The sequence below is a fragment of the Thamnophis sirtalis genome, unplaced genomic scaffold, assembly GCF_051295495.1.
Source record: "Thamnophis sirtalis isolate CommonGarterSnake01/CBP01778 unplaced genomic scaffold, rThaSir2_p1.2 scaffold_2, whole genome shotgun sequence".
NCBI lineage: Eukaryota > Metazoa > Chordata > Lepidosauria > Squamata > Natricidae > Thamnophis > Thamnophis sirtalis.
In genome coordinates, this window is record NW_028261382.1 from 20,634,796 (window position 1) to 20,657,061 (window position 22,266).

The following is a 22,266-nucleotide window of genomic DNA, read 5'->3' on the forward strand; positions in this document are numbered from 1 at the left end:
GCCATCACAGACCTACATAAGCTAATGCTCTGGGATGTTCACAATCCATTCACCAGGACCCTAATATCCAGTGGAAGTACACATATTTTAAAAGCAACCTATTGCTTCAGTTTCCTCTGATTTGATTCCCTTCAGTGGTCCCAAAAGAGGCCTGAGAAGAACATCATGTTTTTGATCTGTGATGGGCTGCTTGTAGAGATGGGAACACCCTCCCGGGACTTTTATGATGGAAAGAAAAGCAAAATACAAAGGGAGGAGGTTTAATAAAAGCCCAATCTGGGTGAGGAAAGCAGTCTCGACATTTTATAGAACAGGGGTGTCAAACAAGGCACGCGGGCCATCTGGAAAATTTAAGGGACCGGCCAGCGTCGCTTCATCCCCGTCTACCCAACCCAAAGATGAAACATGCCAGCAGTTTGGGGAGTGGCGTCAAGCTGGCCATGCCCACCCAGTCGGCCACGCCCCGATACCCCACCTCAGGTCAACCACACCCCTGATGCAGCCCTCAATCAAACGGAGTTTGATACCCCTGTTCTAGAACGTGAATTGTCCAGAGAGTCTCTGCCCAGGAGCTGCTCACATCCGCTCCGTCCCACTGCCAGAGAAGTCCGTCTGCAGCGGTGTGATGTTATGGTCGTAAGTTGCATACTCGGAAGATCCGGAGCTCGCCATTTTGAGCTGCTGGGCCGCGTGGGTGAGCTGGAAGGCCGCGTCGGGGTGCGCCGTGTCAGGCAGGAGGGTGCATTCTCTCTCCAGGATATCCGCCACCCCTTTCAGCAGGTCCAAGAACCCGAAGGCTAAGGCGGCCTTCCGCAGGCGGTTCAGTTCCTGGAAAAGCCCAAAAGGGCAGGAAGATCAGCCACCGCCTCTCCGGCATTCTCGCTCCGGCTCAGAAGGAAAGATTCTCGGATCTCTCCCCTCACACCCTCCCATAAATGATTTTGGACTCTGGAAAAAGGAAGTGGGAAATCTGGGCGACAAAATCTCGGCTAAAGTTTGGATTGTGATTTTATTGGGCATATTTATGTGAGGATTTTTAATGTCTTTTATGGTAAGCTTCCCAGAGTTTTGTGGTAAGGCGCCTAGAGTCGCTTTGAAACGAGATGGGTGGCAAATAAATGTGTGTGTGTGTGTTTGTGTTCCAGCATAACTCTGGACTGCCTTGAGCTACTTCAACCAAACTTGGTACTCAGATGACTTACTCTCTGGAAACAAATACTGTGGGGGGTAGGCACCCTTAAAACCCCTTGGGGTTACCCCCCCCAGCATTCTTTCAAAAAGCAGACATGGTTTTGCCAGCAAGCCAGAGAACCCAGGGCACTACGGTGCCCACCAAGTGGTTGATCCAATTGTTGTTGCCACGGGTATCATGATGCTTTGCCAACCATGAAAGACAGGGAAGGGCTTTGGACTATACAAGTAGTCCTCCCTTAGTGACTTCTTGTTCGGCAACCATTTGAAGTTACAACAGTGCTCAACAAGAAGACTTATGGCCGGTCCTTGAAGTTGTGGCTGTCGCAGTGTCCCCCCCAGTCACAGGATCATGACTGGGGCAACAGTTACAATGGTCACAGCTTCCCACAATCACATCATCTCTCCTTGCGATTTTCACTGCCGGCTTCCAATAAGTCAAGTCAATGAGGAAACCAGCCACCCCCTGACGTTGTGCTTAATGACTGCACACGATTCCTTAACAACCACAATTCCCGAACTGTCAGTGCACACTGATGATTGCATTTAATTTCGCTGCACAAGGTGCAATGACAATAAAGTAAACTAACTAAGAGCTGGCACAGAGTCCATGCTGGACGCTGGCTCTTGTGCTTCATCATAATCTTTTTCAAAGCCACCTCAGCAATTCACCCTGTGTTTCCCAGTTTCCATGCACCCTGTCTGAAAATGTGAGACGGTTGAATAATAGCTGCACATTGACTGGCCTTCTGTTTCCAACGCTCACCTTATAGAAGGTCAGTGTTTTCTCAGGGAGTTTTCTTGCATTCCTGAGTATCTTCTGTACATCCGTCTGTGGGAAAGTGGAGAAGACACAAAAGTAATCTTTGGCCGGCTCCTGGCCAAAGCAGAGCTGCCAACGGAAGCTAAAGAGATCGTCCTCCCTTGCTCTGCTCCATTGGAAAAGCAAGAGATGAATTCTCGTTTAATAGGCCTCTACTTTCAACATTTCATCCCTGCTGTTCAGAAGCACCAACAGGGTTGGTCTTTGTCCGAAGTTCCATCCTGCACGCCCATGAATAGCAAACAGACCCACCCATGATATTGGACAAATGGGAACAGAAACCCTGCAATCCAACATGCTGAGCATTATGTCAACTCCTAAAGTTGTCATAGGGAGGAAAGGGGGGGGGAGCGCACTCCACGCATACTTTCGGCTATAGTCGGATCTCAGATTACTGCAGCAGGCTTGGGAGGGGAGCACCTCATTGGGGAATCTGATTTATGACACAGACTGAAGGGAGGGAAGGAACAGGGGTAAAGTTGAGCTGTAATTAAATAAGGCTAACCTGAAACCTGACACATTATACAAGTGAACGTGAGTTATTTGGAAATTTGTGGCGGATGAATTTGTGCAACAGAGGACTAAAGAGGAGGCACACACATGTACCAAATGGTTTACTTTCCGTAAAAGGCACGTTATTTGAAGCAAACTATTGGCAGTCCTGAACTTATGACTACAATGGTGTCCACGTATGTGCAGCTCCACCTGTGCGACGGGCGCACACGCCAGCCACTTGTGCAGATGGGAGTGCGTAGGTACGCGCTCGCCCGTTGTTTCCACAAGGGAGGATCCTCACATGCACAGGCTTATCAGCTGCTTTGGGTGGCCCGGTTTTGAACAGCTCACTGGCCCCGAGGGATAGGGACCCCCTGCTGTAGACCGCTGATAGGCTGGTCCTGCTGGGTGCCCACAGGAAGAGAGTGCTTGTTCTGACCCAGCTGCCCAAACACAAAAATCCCTCTGAAGTGAACTCAAAGATTCCTTTAATTAGGAGCGCTGGCAGCCCCGGTAAACAGTTTCTCTCTCACCACAGGCTAACAAGTCTGGCCGGCAGGGAGATGAACAGCTGTCTGGCACACCTATTCATCTCTGCCCCCTGCCTTTTATCCCCCGAGCTCAGGTGGGGCTTCGCTAGCAGCAGTGGCTCTTCCGTCCCAAGGACCGGCCCATAGATTTCCACTGCTCTCCTCTGCTTTCTATGCATCCGCACATCAGGCACTGGACCCAGCTGTTCCTCCTCTTCCTCATCAGTCACCTCCAGACCTGGGGGCTCTTGACTCTCCATCTGAGGGCTGATGGACGGCCCAGGCTCCCCCTCCCTCTTCTCCCTCGGAGCTCCCAAATTTGCCCCGATTCTGACCCTGACTCCCTCCCTCCTCCCCCTCCTCTGATTTGGCTGCTGGCAGCTGACAGGCCACAACAGTGCCCTTAAGTTGCACAATGCTTCTCACATCCCGAAAGAACAGGAAAGTGAGGCCATCTCTCGGGAAAGGCTGCCTTTCTGATTAATCTTTTTAGTAAAGGAGATTTCTCTCCCCACAGGGAGCAAAGTTGGATCCCGCTGGCTTTACCTGCAGGCCGTTTGGTTTAATCCACACTGTGACATTCTGAGCGTAGCTTCGCTTGTTCTTGGGCTGCAAAGGGAAGGGGCTCTTGTTGTCATCTTCCCCGTAGGGGTTCTCTTTCGCATCTGAAAAAAAATGTGTACAGATAGTCCTTGTTTAGTGACCACCACTGGAACCGGCAGTTCGGTTATTAACCAAAGCCGTCATGAAGAGGACATGATGATGACTGCAGCTTTCCTTTCCTTTGCAAACTTCTGAAAGCTGGGGGATTCTGGGAGTTGAAGTCCACGAGTTCTTAAAAGTTACCAAGTTTGGAGACTCCTGGGTTAGGCTAAAGGGCCGGATGAGGTTTTGCTTACTTATCACAGGAATTCTTGAACCTTTGAGCACTGAGCTGTGCTGGGGCAGTGGTTGAACTGCAGTACTGCAGGCTACATCTGCTGACTGCCAGATGCCATCAGTTCAACCCTAACTGGCTCAAGGTTGACTCATTCTTCCGAGGTGGGTAAAATGAGGAACCAGATTGTTGGGGGAAAGAAGCTGGCTTTGTAAACCTCTTTCGGCTGTAAAAGCACTGGGAAGCGGTATATAAGTTTAAGTGTTGTGTTATTCTATTCCACAGGTGTCAAACTCGCTGTGTCACATTGCCGTCCTGTGATGTATTGCAACGTTTTTTCCTTTCGCAGAGCTGGGGTGGTTGTGGCCTGGCTGTGGCGCATTTGGCCCATGGGCCGCCAGTTTGACACCTGTTCTATTCCTTTTCCTTTCTCTTCTCTTGCGATGGAGGCCCAGTAGTTAGAATGCAGCATTGCAGGCTAACCCTGCTGGCTGCCAGCAATTCGATCCTGACCGGCTCCAGGTTTACTCAGCCTTCTACCCTGCCAAAGTTGGTAAAATGAGGACCCAGATTGTTGGGGGCAAGAGGCTAAAACCACTTAGAGAGGGCTCTGAAGCACTGGGAAGCAGTCTATACAGTACTGTGCAAAAGTTGTAGGCAGGTGTGAAAAATTTCTGAAAGAATGCTTTCAGAAATATAAATAATGATTGTTTATTTCTGTCAATTTTCAAAAAGCAAAGTGAGCGAACAAAAGAACAATCTAAATCAAATCAATATTTGGTGTGACCACCCTTTGCCTTCAAACCAGCATCAATTCTTCTAGCTACACTTGAAGGAACTCGGCTGGCAGGTTGTTCCAAACATCTTGGAGAACTAACCACAGATCTTCTGTGGATGTAGGCTTTCTCACATCCTTCTCCCTCTTCATGTAATCCCAGACACACTCGATGATGTTGAGATCAGGGCTCTGTGGGGGCCGTGCCATCACTTCCAGTACTTCTTGTTCTTCTTGACGCTGAAGATAGTTCTTAATGACTTTGGCCGAGGTGGCGCGGTGGTTAAATGCAGCACTGCAGGCTACTTCAGCTGACTGCTAGATCAGCAGTTCAGCGGTTCAAATCTCACCGGCTCAGGGTTGACTCAGCCTTCCATCCTTCCGAGGTGGGTAAAATGAGGACCCAGATTGTTGTTGGGGGCAATATGCTGACTCTGTAAACCGCTTAGAGAGGGCTGAAAGCCCTATGAAGCGGTATATAAGTCTACTGCTATTGCTATTGTTTGGGGTCGTTGTCCTGCTGCAGAATAAATTTGGGGCCAATCATACGCCCTCCCTGATGGTACTGCATGATGAATAAGTATCTGCCTGTATTTCTCAGCATTGAGAACACCATTAATCCTGACCAAATCTCCAACTCCATTTGCAGAAATGCAGTCCCAAATGTTCAAGGAACCTCCACCATGCTTCACTGTTGCCTGCAGACACTCATTAATGTACCGCTCTCCAGCCCTTCGACGAACAAACTGCCTTCTGCCACAGCCAAATATTTCACATTTTGACTCACCAGTCCAGAGCACCTGCTGCCATTTTTCTGCAGCCCAGTTCCTATGTTTTCATGCATACTTTAGTCACTTGGCCTTGTTCCCACATCGGAGGTATGGCTTTTTGACTGCAACTCTTCCATGAAGACCACTTCTGACCAGACTTCTCCGGACAGTAGATGGGTGTACTTGGGTCCCACTGGTTTCTGCCAGTTCTGAGCTGATGGCACTGCTGGACATCTTCCAATTTTGAAGGGTAATAAGCTTGATGTGTCTTTCATCTGCTGCACTAAGTTTCCTTGGCAGACCACTGTGTCTACGATCCTCAACGTTGCCCGTTTCTTTGTGCTTCTTCAAAAGAGTTTGAACAGCACATCTTGAAACCCCAGTCTGCTTTGAAATCTTTGTCTGGGAGAGACCTTGTTGATGCAGTATGACTACTTTGTGTCTTGTTGCTGTCAATCTTGCCATGACATGAAACTGTCTTTCACAACCTCACCTTGGTAGCAGTGTTTGGCTGTTCCTCACCTAGTTGTAAGCATCCTACACAGCTGTTTCTGTTTCAGTTCATGACTGGGTGACCTATGTGTGACATTGATGATCATTAGCACCTGTTTGGTATAATTGGTTGATCATACACCTGACTATAATCCTGCAAAATCCCTGACGTTGGGCAAGTATACCTATGAGAATGGATACTGGTTTGAAGGCAAAAGATAGTAATACCAAATATTGATTTGATTTAGATTGTTCTTTTGTTCGCTCACTTTGCATTTTGAAAATTGACAAAAATAAACAAATCATTATTTATATGTCTGAAAGCATTCTTTGTTTACAGCATTTTTTCACACCTGCCTAAAACTTTTGCACAGTACTGTTCGTCAGGCCTGCAGCCATCTTATCTTGTGGATCTTTGGCCTGCCACACTTTCCATTATTCTGCTATGCATTTTCTATTGTGGGAAAACGGGAGGGGGGATTGTATGGAGTTAGATGATATGCAGCCATAACAACATTCTTTCTAGAAAGCCAAGGTCATCCTTTGTCTTTGCACCTCTGCACCTGACCGGAACTGGATGGGTGGAACTGCCAGCATGGCAGTGGGAGATTGGACCATGGAATGGACTTGTGGGTGTGGGGGCAAGATCTTGAACTTTCAACTGAGTGGGAAAACCAGGAAGCTTTCAGATTCGGTTTTTCCCAGATGTGCCAACATGACTCTCTTAATAAATTGGAACTTTGCCTTGGACTCTGATTTACTTTTGGATGTTATTTGGAACCCTGACAATATAAGTCTAAGTGCTATTGATATTAATCTTCATTTCCCAAAGCTTCAAGAAGCACAGCAACAAACTCCACAAAAGGGGACCCTGAAATGGATTCAGAAGGATGTGTGACACCAACACAAACCAGAGACCCTACGAGAGGCATTTCACTGCTCACACAATAGAAAGTCATGTCTTCCTGAGAATAAAACACACCCAAGAACAGAACTGCCACCTTCTAAGGCACAGCAAGGCATCTGTATCAGAATGGAAGTTACACACAGGGAGGGAACGAGGGGCACCGTTTTAACCAGCACAGCCAGTACCTGAGATGGGACCAAGTTGGGCCATCTTGCCCAGCCAAGGAAGGGGCTCCAGTCCTGGCTCAAAGAGAGACATCATTAGGTTGGACTTTTTCTTGCTATCGGCTTGAGAATAGAGCATTCCGTACCATTCGGGTCTGAAAGGAAGAACCAGAGAATCACAGTGAAAACAGCTGTTGTCGCTTAGAAAAAAAACATGTACTGTATTTTTTGCACTATAAGACACACCAGAGTATAAAACGCACCAAGATTTTGAAGAGGTAAATTAAAAAAAAAAGTTTTTGCCCTCCCCGGCCCCCAGGAGCACTCGGCAGGCCTCCCAAACCCTCTGCACGCCCCGTTTTTTTTTGTGAAAAATGAGCATGCAGAGAATTTGAGAGGCCTGCAAAGTGCTCCTGGGGGCCAGGGAGGACAAAAATGTGACATGTGGGGGGTTTGGGCAAAAATGGACACACAGAGGATTTGGGAGGCCTGTAGAGTGCTCCTGGGGGCCGGGGAGGGCAAAAACACTCCCATTTATGTGAAAAATGGGCCCCTTTTCACTCATTTTTGCCCTCCCTAGCCCCCAGGAGCACTCTACAGCTCCCAAACCCTCTGCGCATCCCATTTTTGCGAAAAATGGGTTGTGCGGGGTGAGGTTTTGGGAGGCCAAAAATGCTGTATTCAGTGTATAAGATGCACTCAGATTTTCACCATCTATTTTTTTTGGGGGGGGGGGGGAAGGTACATCTTATACTCTGAAAAATATGGTACCTACAGTAAGTCAATAACTTACTATAACCGAGTCCAAAATTTCCGGCTGTTAACTTCCTAAGGGAGCTTTGCCCCCATTTTACGACCTTTCTTGTCACTGTGATGATGAATCACTACAGTTGATAAATTAGTAACCACAGTTGTTAAGTGAATCTGGCTTTCTCATTGACTTTGCTGGCCAGGAGGTCGCAAAAGGGGATCACGTGAACTGGGGACATTGCAACAGTCATAAATATGAGTCAGTTGCCAAGGACTCGAATTTTGATCGCGTGACCAGGGAGGGGTGCTGCAACAGTTGTATAAGTGTGAAAAATGATCATAAGTCACTTTTTTCAGTGCTCAACAACTAAAAAGAGTTCCTTTTGCTAGCAGGAAGAAAATCCAATAATGTCCTGTTGCAGTTTTTCTCAACCTGATCATGTTTAAGAGGAGTGGACTTCAATTCCCAGAATTCCCCAGCCAGCTGGCTGGGGAATTCTGGGAATTGAAGTCCACCCCTCTTAAACCTGACAAGGTTGAGAGACATTGGCCTGATGCTCATCTCACCTCTCAAAACTTCCTAAAATGTTCAATTCCAGGGCACAAGTAATTTGCCTAAATCAAATTTGCACCGCCACCCATGAACACGGGGGAATCACAGTCTTCTTTTTAGTTGCAAAGTCACGTCCGATCCATCGCAACTCCATGGACAACATTCCTCCAGGCCTTCCTGTCCTCTACCATCCTCTGGAGTACATTTAAGCTCATATCTACTGCTTCAGTGATTCCATTCAGCCACCTCCTTCTCTGCCGTCCCCTTCTTCTTCTTTTGCCCTCCATCGTTCCCAGCATGAGCCTCTTCTCCAGCGAGTCCTTCCTTCTCATTAAATGGCCAAAGTACTTGAGTTTTCTCTTCAGGATCTGGCCTTCTAAAGAGCAGCCAGGGTGGATCTCCTCTAGGACTGACCGGTTGGATGTCCTTGCAGTCCAAGGGACTCGCAGGAGTCTTCTACAGCACCAGAGTTCAAAAGCCTCCATTCTTTGGCTCTCAGCCTTCATTATGATCCAACTTTCACAACCATACATTGCAACTGGAAAAACCATCGCCTTGACTATACACTTTTGTTGGCAGGCTGATGTCTCAGATTTTTAGTATGCTGTCTAGAAACACAGTAGATACACACATATGTGTTTCCTTCTGAGCAACAACAGCTATTTTCCTGGTGGCTACATCCATGTTGCTACCACCCACCCAGAGGCCAACCTCCGTACCCCAACTGAACAACTGCCACCATTCCTTCCACTTTCAGACTCCCGTGAAGCAGCACACAGAAGTTGGGGATCTTTCCTGCGATCTGATTGGCTGAATTCTCATCTTCAACATCCTCGGCGATCCCTGGACCCATCTCGTCTCCTTCTGGGCAGAAAGAGAACAGAAAACCATTGGAACCTGCCTTGTCCTTGCCAACTGGGGAACTGCCAGCATGGGGGGAAGGTGTGTTCGCTCACCTTTGTTGAGTGCGATAGGCAACACCAGGTGTCTTGACAGGACTGGCGGGCTAGCGATATCTGCTATGTCAATAAAGCCAACGATTTCCAGATCTACAAAAAAAAAAAGATGCTTTCAGGTCTGAGAACTGGGCATGGCTAGTCTAGTGAAGAGAAGGACCAGGGGAGACATGATAGCATCTTCCAATATTTGAGGGGCTGCCACAGAGGGGAGTGGGGTCAAACTATTCTTCAAAGCACCCGAAGGCCAGACAAGGATTAATGGATGGAAACTGATCAAGGAGAGAGATTTTCTGTCGGTGAGAACCATCAACCCATGGAACAGAAGTTGCCTTCAGAAGTTGCGGGAGCTTCATCCCTGGAGGCTTTCAAGGAGAGACTGGACTGCCATCTGTCAGAAATGGTGTAGTGTTTCCTGCTTGGGTGGTGGTGGTGTTGGACTAGATGACCTACGAGGTCCCTTCCAAGTCTGTTAATCTGTATCTGCTCAAAACCAGTTCCCTAATCAACCTGGTTGCTCTTCTCTGCACTTTTTCACACACTTACGGTATTTATTGATTGTTAAATGTTATGGACTTTAAGGCACAGGAAGAAAGTAGATCAGAAGAGAACAAGGGCCAAATTCATTGCAGAGAAGAAAATGTTCACCTGTGTTAATTGTTTTAGGAATTGGGTCGATTTCTTCATCTATAACGAATGGCTCCGGCCTGGGAAAAGCTTGCACATCTGAAGACAAATGGCCACATTTCAACACTGCATGGAAGGGTGTGTACGCCACATCTATTAGCTTTCTAGGGCAAAAGATGATCATCAGTAAAAATCCACAGACACAAATCAACATGTGAAGAGCTGTTCAAGTTATATTTCAGGGGTTGGAGGTGAATGCAGATCAGTGATTGAGTTGTTTCTATTACATCTTGAGTTGTTTCTATTACATCTTTCTCTGCAAGGGCTCAAGCTACGAAGAAAAAGCTGTAGGATTTCCACATCATGCGGTGTGTATCCTAGATCTTGACTGTGAAATGGGCCCTAAATTTATCTAAGCCTGTTGCCTCCCTTGCCTTGCTCAGAAATGTGTAATTTGCACTATTTGAGCTCTACAAATTCCTCAACTCTGCTTTGAGAAGAAGCCTTGTAGAGAAATGTATATAATCTCACCTGGACTACTGTAACGCTCTCTACATGGGGCTGCCCTTGAAGAGCACCCGGTGGCTTCAACTGGTCCAGAATACGGCTACGCGGGTTATCATGGGGGCACCTAGGTGCTCCCATGTTGCACCCCTTTTAGGCGGCCTGCACTGGTTGCCAGTTGTCTTCCGGGTGCGATTCAAGGTACTAATTATGACCTTTAAAGCGCTCCATGGTTTAGGCCCAGGATACCTGCGAGACCACCTACTGCCACCGGTAGCCTCCCACTGTCCAATGCGATCTCACAGAGTTGGCCTCCTCAAGGTGTCGGCTAGCGACCCCCAGGGGGTTTTCTCTATGGGAGCGCCTTCCCTCTGGAATGAGCTGCCCCCAGAGCTTCGCATAATCCCCGACCTTCGGTCCTTCTGATGCGTCCTAAAAAGTTGGCTTTTCCAGCAAGCCAGCCTGGCCTGAACAAAATAAAATTAATCACTGATTATTGTTAATTTTAATCAATTTTTTAAAAATGTTATTGTTAATCTTAATTGGGTTTGTTTTTTGGATACTCTAAAAATTTTTTAACTTTTGTAATATGTTTTTTTTTAATGTTGTACGCCACCCTGAGTCCTTGGGAGAAGGGCTGCATATAAATCCAATAAACAAAACAAAAACAAACAAACAAAAAACAACAATATCTGGCTACACAAACAAAACAAGTGGTTTTTTTTAAAACATCAGCACACAATTTCATGTGAAAAGCCAAGAGATCCTATTGTAGCTTAGTATTATATATAGAATAGGCCTGTGATGGCACGTAGAACCATCTCTCCGGGCATGCCAGCCATTGCCTGTTGCTCTTCTGGGTTCCAGCGCACACATGCGCGCCGGCCAGAAACCAGAAGAGTAGTCCCTCATGTGTGCACCCCAGCCAGCTGGTCTTGGCACACATGTGTATCAGAAACCAGAAGACCTGTTTTGCATGTGCGCCAGGAACTGCTTTTCCGGTTTCTAGCGCTTCCACCCATGCACGCCATGGAGCTGTTCTTCCGGTTACTGTTGCTCCCCTGTGTGCGCACTCCCATTGGCTTTTGCCAATCTGACATCTTCCAGATATGTCTAGGGCAGAGGTCTTCAAACTTGGCAACTTTAAGACTTGTGGACTTCAACACCCAGAATTCTCCAGCCAGCTATGCTGGAATCCTGGGAATTGAAGTCCACATGTCATAAAGTTGCCAAGTTTGGGGACCCCTGTTCTAGGGTTCAAGAAGTTGAAGCTGCATGCATATAGAATCATATTTGTCAACTTTGGCGACTTTAAGATGTGTGGACTTCAACTCCCAGAATTCCCCAGCCAGCTATGCTGGAATCCTGGGAGTTGAAGTCCACATGTCATAAAGTTGTCAAGGTTGAGAAACCCAGATCTAGAGGGCACCAGATTGAAGGAACCAGGGTGGATAAAAAATTGATGATTTTATAAAAATATATCAAAAGAATCAGAGTTTTTTTTTAATTTAAATTGGATTTTTTAATTTAAATCAGATTTTTTTTTAAATCAAATGTATTGTAATAAAATGCTTTTGGAGTAAAAATCTATCTAAAGATAGCTTTCTATTTGAGATACATTAATAATTTAGTTTATTCAGCATGAAATGGAGCTTGGTTATGTAGCATGAGCCAAGGTGGCGCAGTGGTTAGGGTGCAGTATTGCAGGCCACTTCAGCTGACTGTTATCTGCAGTTCAGCGGTTCTAATCTCACCGGCTCAAGGTTGACTCAGCCTTCCATCCTTCCGAGGTGGGTGAAATGAGGACCCAGACTGTGGGGGCGATATGCTGACTCGGTAAACCGCTTAGAGAGGGCTGAAAGCCCTATGAAGCGGTATATAAGTCTAACTGCTATTGCTATTGCTATGAGGCTGTATATTCTGCAATATTTACATTTTGGGTAAACTCATTCAATGAATCCAAGCTCTGCCAGCTGAGATGACATCCACGCTAAATAGGAAACCTTCATTTTGTATGCAAATAACAATATTAAAGATTCTAACTACCAGCAAGAATGAGTCCTTGCATTTAAAGAGAACCTGCCATTTCAGATCCATCATGGCAGCGCCCGTTAGTGGGCATCCACTCACCATGTCTCTCACCTTGTGGTGTCACTGCCGCATCACCTGCCATCCCATGAAAGTGAATGGGACTGTGGGTGAGCCAATAGCGAGTCAGAGGAGGAGCCGCAGCGGGACAGAGACGACAGTTGCTCTTTAAAAATTATGATTTAAATTGAGTTGATTTAAATCAAGCCTTTTTTGCTAGTGATTTAAATCATGTTTTAAATAGGCTTGATTTAAATTAAATTCCCCTCCCCCCCCCGCAAAGGAACGTGATGAAACCCAGACTATAACTGAAGGCAGTTTCACCCAATTAATTCTGAACCGCGATTGCTTACCCAAACATCGACTGTACGTTTTTCAAGCAAAGGGGCCCATCGATGGTAAAAATCTGCCCCTCTCCATTATTTAAGTCAATGAGCCGTTCAAGGTGGTCTAGAGAATCGGAGCTCTGGAGCTTCAAATGGAAAGGAAACACAGTTTTACAGACAATGGAAAAAATATTTCAAAAGACTGGGGTTTTTTTTTTAATCTCAGGAGGGAACTTGCAATAATCAGCAAAGAAAACATAGCTATTGATTTGTCCGCTCAGCTCTGTGTGTATCTCGGTGTCCTTGCATTTAGAGGATGCGTTAGCCTCTGACCATTTCACTGGCACGACAAACAGGCCAAACTTTGCCCAAACTAATTAATGGACACAGGTTTGAGGAGGGAACAAGGGCAAAATAATAGCAGAGAAATAACCTTTCACGCTCCCGGGACATTGCAGATCATAAACTAGCCATTTTGGGGGGAAAAGAAATTTAAAATAGTGTTAAATTTGTGTTTTAAAAAGTGTTAAAATTGAGCAAAAGATTGCTGAACTCACATACCTCAAATTCAGGCTTATTACAATTCTGAATTGATAAATTGCTTGTGTCGAAAGTTAGCACACACCCGTCTCCCAGAAGAATGAAATATTTCAGGAAATATTAAAGAGGCAGAATATTCTTTTTCCCTAAAGGGAGACATATGCTCTTGGAGACAGAAAGCGGCCCCCCACCTTCCTTAATAGCCCTTAGCAGATGCCAGCACTTAAGAAGAGATAAAGAGATAGACAGTGCTATTCATAATTCAATACCCCCACCCAAGATCCAACACAGCCACAATAGGAATTGCCCAACACCCCTTGATTGCATCACCCTCAGAAACCTCAACCAAACCTGGGAACTCAGACAACCTATACAAGCTAGCTATATAACCCCTACATGACCCTATGGGAGCCTGAAAACAGCCAAGAGAAGGTATAAAGAACCCCTCACTCTCGACTCCGTGTGGTCAGCGGCACCAGAATCACACGTGCTTGGTGGTTGTGTTCACCATTAAACCATCTTTCCAATCAGCCACCATTTCGTCTCCAGTGCCTTATTCCTGGCTTGGAATTGAACCCAATGGATATTTCTTCCAACACTTGTAACAGATCTCCTATGGCTAACCTTTTTGTCGCCGTCTACCAAAACACATGCACATGTGACAGCGCATGTGCATGCCCACATACATAATGCAATGCACATGCAATCCTCCCTTGCACCCCCACCCCCCAGCGCATGTGCCCCTCCCCTCACCCATTTTCAGCTTCCAGGTTGGTGCAGGAGGCTTTCCAGGCTCAAAACGGGGCACATGGGGGGCTTGCATCTGCCCCCCGTTTTGGGCCTGGAAAGCCTCCTGCACCAACCTGGAAGCCAAAACGAGACACGGGGACACTGTGCAAGGTCCCAAAAATGTAATGCATGTGTCCGGCGCATGGGGCTCACTCCTCGCGCATGCATGGCAGAGACCTAAAGACCAGCCGGCCAATGGGAGGTGTGCGTGCATGTGTGGTGGAGCTGGGCTGGGGCGGCAACTGGCGTGCTTGCAGAGAGGGCTCTGCATGCCACCTGTGTCACGCATGCCATAGGTTTGCCATCCTAGTCCTATGTTACCTACCTCTGCATAGCCCACCAGATCTTCCCTCCCTTCCCCTGCCTCACCCCAATTTAACTTCTCTTTCGGCTTTATCACTCCATGTGCCTGATAAGAGCGGGGCGCAGTTCACCCAAAAAACCCTGGTATCCTTCCAAATCACCATTGAGGCCAATGCAAACCGAGGACTGGCCTAATTGTATCCCCTCCTGGCCCTCAAAGGGCACTCACCTCTTCGAGGTTCGCCATGCACATGACGTAAAGCTTGGATGGAAACGGGAAAGGCAGCGGGAACCGGTTGCTTTCACTCCGCTGGCTGAGCGTGGACAGGGAGTGGCGGAGGGAGCCCCTCCCAATGCCCAAGCTGCCGTCGGTGACCAGGACAACCTGGCAAGGGATGGCAGCGCCCCACTCCTGCTGCACGATGCTGCAAACGCCCAGCAGGGCCGACTCCAAGCAGGTTTTGTCGTAGTCGTCTATGTTACTCAAAGCTTCCTGGGGAAACAAAGGGGACACTTATTGGGCTGGGCTTAAACAAAGCGTTGTGGTGGCCTAGCAGTGACGCTAATCACCTCCCGTTCGGAAGGTTGAGTTCAATCCTAGGTAGTGTCAGGTGCTTCTCTCTCCCTGGGTGCAAAGAAAAAAAAAGTCTGCTGCAAACTCCACATGGCATCAGGATTGGGATCCGGCTAGCAAACGCTCAGCTCCATCCAGTCGCCCCAACTCTACCCCGAATTTCCCTGTTTTCCCGAAAATAAGACCTCCCCAGATAATAAGCACAATTGGGCTTTTGCGCGCATGCGCCAATATAAGCCCTCCCCGAAAATACTGCAACACAGCAGCAGCCATGAGGTGACCAGGCTTGCCACCACTTCCTGCGCCTCAAAAATAATAAGATCTCCCCAAAAATAAGGCCAAGTGCTTATTTCGGGGGTCAAAAGAAAGTAACACCCTGCCTTATTTTCGGGGAAACACGGTAGTTACTGGATGAGAGTCATTAAAGCAGGAGGGGCTTCACACTCGATTTCCAAATTCACGTGGTTAATTTAAGCTGATTTTTAAAAAAAGAAAAACACTTATCAGTTGTAGGTCAGAATGCACAATAATTTACTTATTTATCTAGCGTGTTGACAGGTAGTCTTCAACTTACAGCCACAATTGAACTCAAAATTTTACTGTTGCTGAGCGAAACAGTGGTTACGCGGGTTTTGCCTGATTTTTACAGCCTGATTTCTGGCCACCGTTGTTAAGTGAATCACTACAGTTCTAAGCAACATGGGCGTTGAGTGAATCTGCCTTCCTCATTGACTTTCTTGTCAGGTTGCAAAAGGTGATCACATGATCACAGAGGTTAAGTCACTTTTCATAATATGAAGAAGCCATTTCTATACAGATCCATCAGCCTAATCGGTAATACCCAAAGTCAGAAAATCTTTATAGAAATGGCTTCTTCATATTATTACGAAAAAGCAAAAAGTTGCGATTTGATCTTAATGCCTTATTTTACTGTAACAGAGAGAGAGAGAGTCGGAAGTCAATGCTACTCCCCCCCCCTTTTCTTATCTTTCCTCCTTTCTCTTTTCCCTCCCCCCTGCTTTTCTATTTACTTTGTATTTTATACTACTTTATAGCTCAATAAAAATGTTAATAGAGAAACAGATTGTAAGTCACTTTTTTCAGTGCTGTTGCAGTTTCGGTCACTAAACAAACAGTTGTGAGTCAAGAACTGCCTGTTGCGAGTGGGGGGCTCTCTGCAGCATACAATAAAAGATTAAAAGCATAAAAAAGAATATGTAAGATTTAAAAGAAGCATGGAATATTAAGAATTGATTACAAGGCTGCTGTTAGTGCCCTAATCTTTCAGGCACCAATCAACCATAGGGCTGCATTCCTAGCTGTATGTCCCAAGCTGTTGTGCCCCCCCCCCCAGTGGCCAGTGGAGCTGGCGGCAGATTCGGACAGTGAGGAGGTTGGGGAGGAACCTGGGCCAGTCCTGGAGTCTGGGGAGGGCTCTGATGAGGGCTCAGAGAGGCAGAACAGAGAGGGGGCCAGGGCCATCCGACAGTTATCAGCTGCCTTCGGAGTCATAGATCAGTGAGGCAGAAGAACAGCTGGAGCCTGTTCCTGATGTGCACATGCACAGGGCTGCCAGGAAAAGGAAACAGCTAAGAACCAAGGGTCGGCTCTGGAGTAAAGCCACAGGTGGATGATGAATGCTCCTCCCATAGGGAATAAAGAGGAGATAAAGGGGAGGGAAGTTTGCAGGAAACAATTAGTTCAGTTCATTAGGGTGAAGATCTGTTCCTGACCTCTTGCCAAGTAATTGCTGCAGCAGAGTTTGGAAGATATCGGCCTGGCCGCTCTCCAAGCCTGATAAAGCTCTGTAGTTGAGAAATCTCTTGAAAGACTGTTTGCTGGGACTTTGTTGGAGAGGAATTCCCTTTCACTTGAATAAAAGGGGTTTTATCGGGACGAGGAGTCCGCTTCGTGCTTTTGGGAAGCTTAGGTCAGAACACAAGCAAGGACACAGAGCTCGCTTTTTACACCTTAACGGAAAGTTCCACAAGGTGGGGGCAATGGCAGAGAAGGCTCTTTTCCTGGAACCCACCACTCAAAATTATTTTGCTGATGGGCTCTGCAACATACCTCCCTTGCCTGACCAGGTGGGATGGGCTGATGTAATGTGATGAAGGCAGTTCCTATACTTTATTATTAAGAAAGCAAATTTACACAGCTGCCCATCCACCAGAGCAGCAAAGAGGGACAAAAACATGGTCTGAATTTACACATGTAGCATCTGACAACTGAATACAAGCTGGGATGGCTGCTTTTCTACTGCACCTGGAGAGTGTTGTAGTCTCTTGTGAAGGGGACCATCAGCTCCCAGAGAGATGAAAACACAATCAAGGCGGTAAACTCCAATTTGTAGTTGGTAGCCATGTGCTCAAAAAGCATGGTCAGACCATGGGCCGCTAAATGCTTCCGCTGATATTCTTCGGAGCCTTCGATGGAGACCGGCCGGGTCATGGAGAGTGACACATCCATGACCACAACAGTTGGCATGGTGGCCCTTTCTTAGTGCCGTCAAGTGCAGAAGGGAAAAATCTCTGCAGAGGAAATAAAATAAGGTTTTCAGCATGCATTGAGGCAAATATAGGATATCCATCTATTGGGATGCTGTAATTTGGATTCTAGTTCTTTTTTTAAAAAAAAAACCAAAGGTTTTTGGGGGGTTACATACACTATATTGCCAAAAGTATTCGCTCACCAGCCTTTCCTCGCATATGAACTTACTGTAAGTGACTTCCCATTCCTAATCCATAGGGTTCAATATGACATTGATCCACCCTTTGCAGCTAAAACAGCTTCAACTCTTCTGGGAAGGCTGTCCACAAGGTTCAGGAGTTTATGCGGATTTTTGACCATTCTTCCAGAAGCGCATTTGTGAGGTCACACACTGATGTTGGACGAGTTTACGTGGTCTATCACTTCGTGGCTGAGTTGCTGTCATTCCCAAACACTTCCACATTCTTATAATACAGCTGACAGTTGACTGTGGAATATTTAGGAGCGAGGAAATGTCACGACTGGATTTGTTGCACAGGTGGCATCCTATCACAGTTCCACGCTGGAATTCACTGAGCTGGGTGGATGGGTGAGCGAATACTTTTGGCAATATGGTGTATTTTAACTTTTTTTTATAAACAAAGGATTGTCTGGGTTTTCCCTCTTTGCATCTTCTGTTATGCATAGTTCATTTTACATCATATTTTCATATCACGTTTCAGTCATCTTATTTTCTTTCCATATTTTCCAGCTTAACTTTAACTTCTCTTCATATATAAACATCATTATTTGCCTCTCCAAGTTAATCAAATTTAACATTTCATTTCCATCTATTATTCTGTTTTACTATCAGTAGCATTTATCCTCAAATTTAATTTTATATAGTAAACATTTCACTTAGTTATCCACAATCAATAGTATCATCATATTAGCTATATACCATTGGCAATATTTACCATATTTCATTCTATTCTACTAGTAAATCTTTTTCCTTCTTTCCTCCTTTCAATCATTTTCTCTTAGTCTCTCAGGAACTTCCCTTCCTGAATCCTAATTTAGATTCTAGTTCTGAAGGGGAGGCAGACTCCAATTCTATTAATCTTTACAAAACTACAAATGCATCAGAAATGAGCAACTAAGATGATCAGAGGCCTGGAGACTAAACCATATGAAGAATAACTGCAGGATTTGGGTTTGGCCAGTCTAGAGAAAAGAAGAATTAAGGGTGACATGATAGTAGTATTCCAGTATTTGAGGGGCTGCCACAAAGAAAGGGGGGGGCAAGCTATTCTCCAAAGCATCGGAGGACAAGAAACAATGGATGGAAACTAATCAAGGAGAGAAGCAACCTGGAATTAAGAAGAAACTTCCTAAGAGTGAGAACAATTAACTAGTGGAACTGCTTGCCTCCAGAAATTGTGGGTGCCCCATCACTGGAAGTTTTTAAGAAGAGACTGGACAGCCACTTGTCTTGAAATGGTATAAAGTCTCCTGCTAAAGCAGGGGTTGGACTAGATGACCTCCAAGGTCCCTTCCAACCTTATTTATTCTAATACAAGCTCACAGCAGCACTAAAACCAAGTAACTATAACACATAACCATAAAACAATCACATAACCCTCACCTCCCACTCCCTCGACAAAAATAGTATAGGTTCTCCTGCCTGAGCAGGGGGCTGGACTAGAAGACCTCCAAGGTCCCTTCCAGCTCATTCATTCTTTTCTATTTAACAAAATACATTTGCTAAATTACACACTAAAGCTAATAGGCCGTCTTTTGTCCTCATCAGAAGACTTATTCATACAACATGCTGAGACAATTGGCTGGATTCAAAAAATGAAGTGAATCACAAATAAGCCAGTTTAGTTTAATTTAAGGTTTAACACATTGTGTATCCTGAGAGTATTGCTACCAGCAAAACCCCAAATGTACAATATGTGTATTTTATATTAGCCAAAGCAATAATCTGCAAGATGAAAAAGCCAGAACAGGGAGCTAGGAAAGCGTTAAGTCCAAGAGTAGGGAATATATGCAGGTTGAATTTTTGGATTCTTGGATTTTTTCAAATCTGGTTGTTTTCCTGCAAAGGTTTCACTACCAGGCTAAGGAGCATCTTCGGGGCAGAGTGAGTGAAGTGGATACAACCAAGTTCAGAGAACATCAAGAGCCCCAAAGTAGAAATGAAGAAGTTGGAGGGGAGAAACAACTTACAAACAAAGAGCAAACTATTCAAGTGGTGACTGAGAAATTGGAAAGGGGAGGACACCCATGCTTCTTTCTTTTCCTCCCTTCCTTCCATTTTCCCTCCTTTTCCCATTTTCCTCCCTTCCTTTTCTTCCTTTCCACCCTTTCTTTCATTCTTTTTTCTTCCTCCCATTCTTCCTCCTTTCATTTTTCATGCTTTTCTTTTTTTCCTTTTCCTTTCTTTTGTTTTCTTCTTTTATCGTTTCTTTCTTCCATTCCACTATTTTCCTATGCTCCTTCCTTCCTCTTTCCCTTTCCTTCCTTTCCTCCTCCCTCTTTCAACTTCTCCTTCCTTCCTCTTTCCCCTTCCTTCCCCTCCCTCCTCCTTTCATCTTCTCCTTCCTTCCTTTCATCTTCTCCCTCCTTCCCCTTCCTTCCTTTTTTCCCTTCTTTCCTTTCCTCTTCCCTCTTTCCTCTTCTCCTTCCTTTCTCCTTCCCTCCTTCCCCTCCCTCTTCCTTTCATCCTCCTTCCTTCCTCTTTCCCTTTCCTTCCTTCCCTTCCCTCCTCCTTTCATCTTCTCCTTCCTCCCTTTTTCTCCTTTCTTCCTATTTTCCCTTCCTTCCCTCCCTCCTCCTTTTATCTTCTCCTTCCTCTCCCTCCTTCCTCGCTCTTTCTCATTCCTTCCTTCCCTCTCTCCTCCTTCTTTCGTCTTCTCCTTCTTCCCTTTTTCTCCTTCCTTCCTTCCTTCCTTCCTTCCTTCCTTCCTTCCTTCCTTCCTTCCTCCTTCCCCTTTCTCGGACTCTGGGGCGCAACTGCCCTACCCAGGATGAGTTCCCATCTCCCCACCCCCCCTTCCGCCCAGGGCTTTCCTGGTGGTCTCCCATCCGCGCTTAAACTTCTCTCCTCACCTTCGCTGTTCTGGATCCCCCGGTCAAGCCGTTTATGGCGGGGTCTCCGGCAGGAAGCCCCCCCCCGCCCCCTCCCACACAGGTGCACCGCGTCAGTCTTCCCCACGGCCGGGGCTCCCCTGCCTCCCCCCTCCTCCCACGCACCGTGTGAATTTCAAAACATTCCCTGGCGCCACCACGGCCGGGAAATTTGGTTCCGGGATCTCCAGGGGCCGTCTCTTCTGACCATGCGCGAGCCGCGGGCGCAGACTCAGTAGGAGCCTGGTGCTGAACTTGCCTATTCGGGGCGGTGCGACCGCTAGAGGGCAGCCAGGAGGACTTCGCAGCTAGTGAAACAGCTGTTTGCAGGATGATGATGATGATTGATGATGAATTGTTAGATTTTTTTACTCTGCCTTGGGTCACACTATGGAAAAAATAGTGTGCTTTCCCATTAGGCAGTGAATAAACGGGGTCTGAAAGCTGTTAAGTCTAAGCTGACCGGGACAGAAATTGTTCATTTTTTAAATTTCAATTTAGGGCTGAACTTAGCCATTGAGCTGGTTTATTTTGTAAAATAAAATGAAAAAAAATGGATGGGTTCATTCAACTGGCTGATCTCCTGCCCAAAACCCACAGGGTGATGCTCCAATTCCTAAACAGGATAAAAACAAAATAGCAAACGCCTCCAGTCCAGAAGGAGCCCCGCACAGATGGCAGCGTTTGCCTAACCCAGGTTGGGATGAGAAGCTAAACCGGATTAGGTCTGATCAGTGCTAGGTTGGATGGGAGACCTCCAGGTGATACCCAAGCAAACGACATCAGCAACGTTATTAAGAAAATCGCCCTAAATACGTGACAGTTGCCAAGGGCCTGATTTTTAATCACATGAATGTAGAGATACTGCAACAGTTCTCAAGTGCAAGGAATGGTTGCAAATCACTTTTCTCAGCTCCGTCATAACATTGAATGACACTAAAGCAGTGGTTCCCAAACTTGGCAACTTTAAGACTTGTGGACTTCAACTCCCAGAATTCTCCAGCCTGCTCTGCTGGAGAATTCTGGGAGTTGAAGTCCACAAGTCTTAAAGCTGCCAAGTTTGGGAACCACTGCACTAAGGGATTAAAGGGCCACGATGGCTCAGCAGTTAAACATGCTGAGCTTGTCAACTGGAAAACTGACAGTTAAGGTTCAAGACCTCACCCGGGGTGAGCTCCCATTACTCGCCCCAGCTCCTGCCCACCTAGGAGTTTGGAAGCATGTAAACGCAAGTAGATAAATAGGCATCACTTTGGTGGCAAGGTAACAATGTTCTGTGCACCTCAGCATACAGTAGTGGCCAAAATTGTGGAAACCTTTTGGGAAAAGTGTACAGTATTTTTGAGGTTTGATAGCTAATAGCACCACTTTTTTTGGAGTGGTACCATACATTGACACGGGATGCAGTGGCTCAGTGGCTAAGACGCTGAGCTTGTCAATAAGAAAGGTTGGCAGTTCAATGGTTTGAATCCCAAGCGCCGCATAACGGAGTGAGCTCCCGTTACTTGTCTCAGCTTCTACCAACCTAGCAGTTTGAAAGCACACACAAAAAAAGGCAAGTAGAAAAATAGAAGCCACCTTTGGTGGGAAGGTAACAGCATTCCATGTGCCTTTGGTGTTTAGTCATGCCA

At 46.3% G+C, this 22,266-nt stretch overlaps 1 protein-coding gene across 2 annotated transcripts; it reads right to left on the reverse strand.

The window, feature by feature from the left end:
• Positions 1–244: 244 nt before the first annotated feature.
• On the reverse strand, positions 245–20,737 carry INTS14 (integrator complex subunit 14). 2 transcript variants are annotated; one of them, XM_087704375.1, is made up of 11 exons: positions 20,618–20,737; positions 17,300–17,565; positions 14,690–14,953; positions 12,856–12,974; positions 9,932–10,074; positions 9,284–9,376; positions 9,047–9,188; positions 7,046–7,179; positions 3,586–3,704; positions 1,958–2,023; positions 245–828 (listed from the first exon to the last, which is right to left on the reverse strand). In XM_087704375.1, the coding sequence occupies exons 2-11, from the start codon at positions 17,519–17,521 to the stop codon at positions 577–579; spliced, it is 1,554 nt and encodes a 517-aa protein (XP_087560501.1). In that variant the 5' UTR covers positions 17,522–17,565; positions 20,618–20,737; the 3' UTR covers positions 245–576. The 2 variants fall into 2 exon arrangements, with proteins under 2 accessions (XP_087560501.1, XP_087560500.1); XM_087704374.1 differs by having other exon boundaries at positions 9,047–9,191.
• Between the last annotated feature and the right edge of the window lie 1,529 nt (positions 20,738–22,266).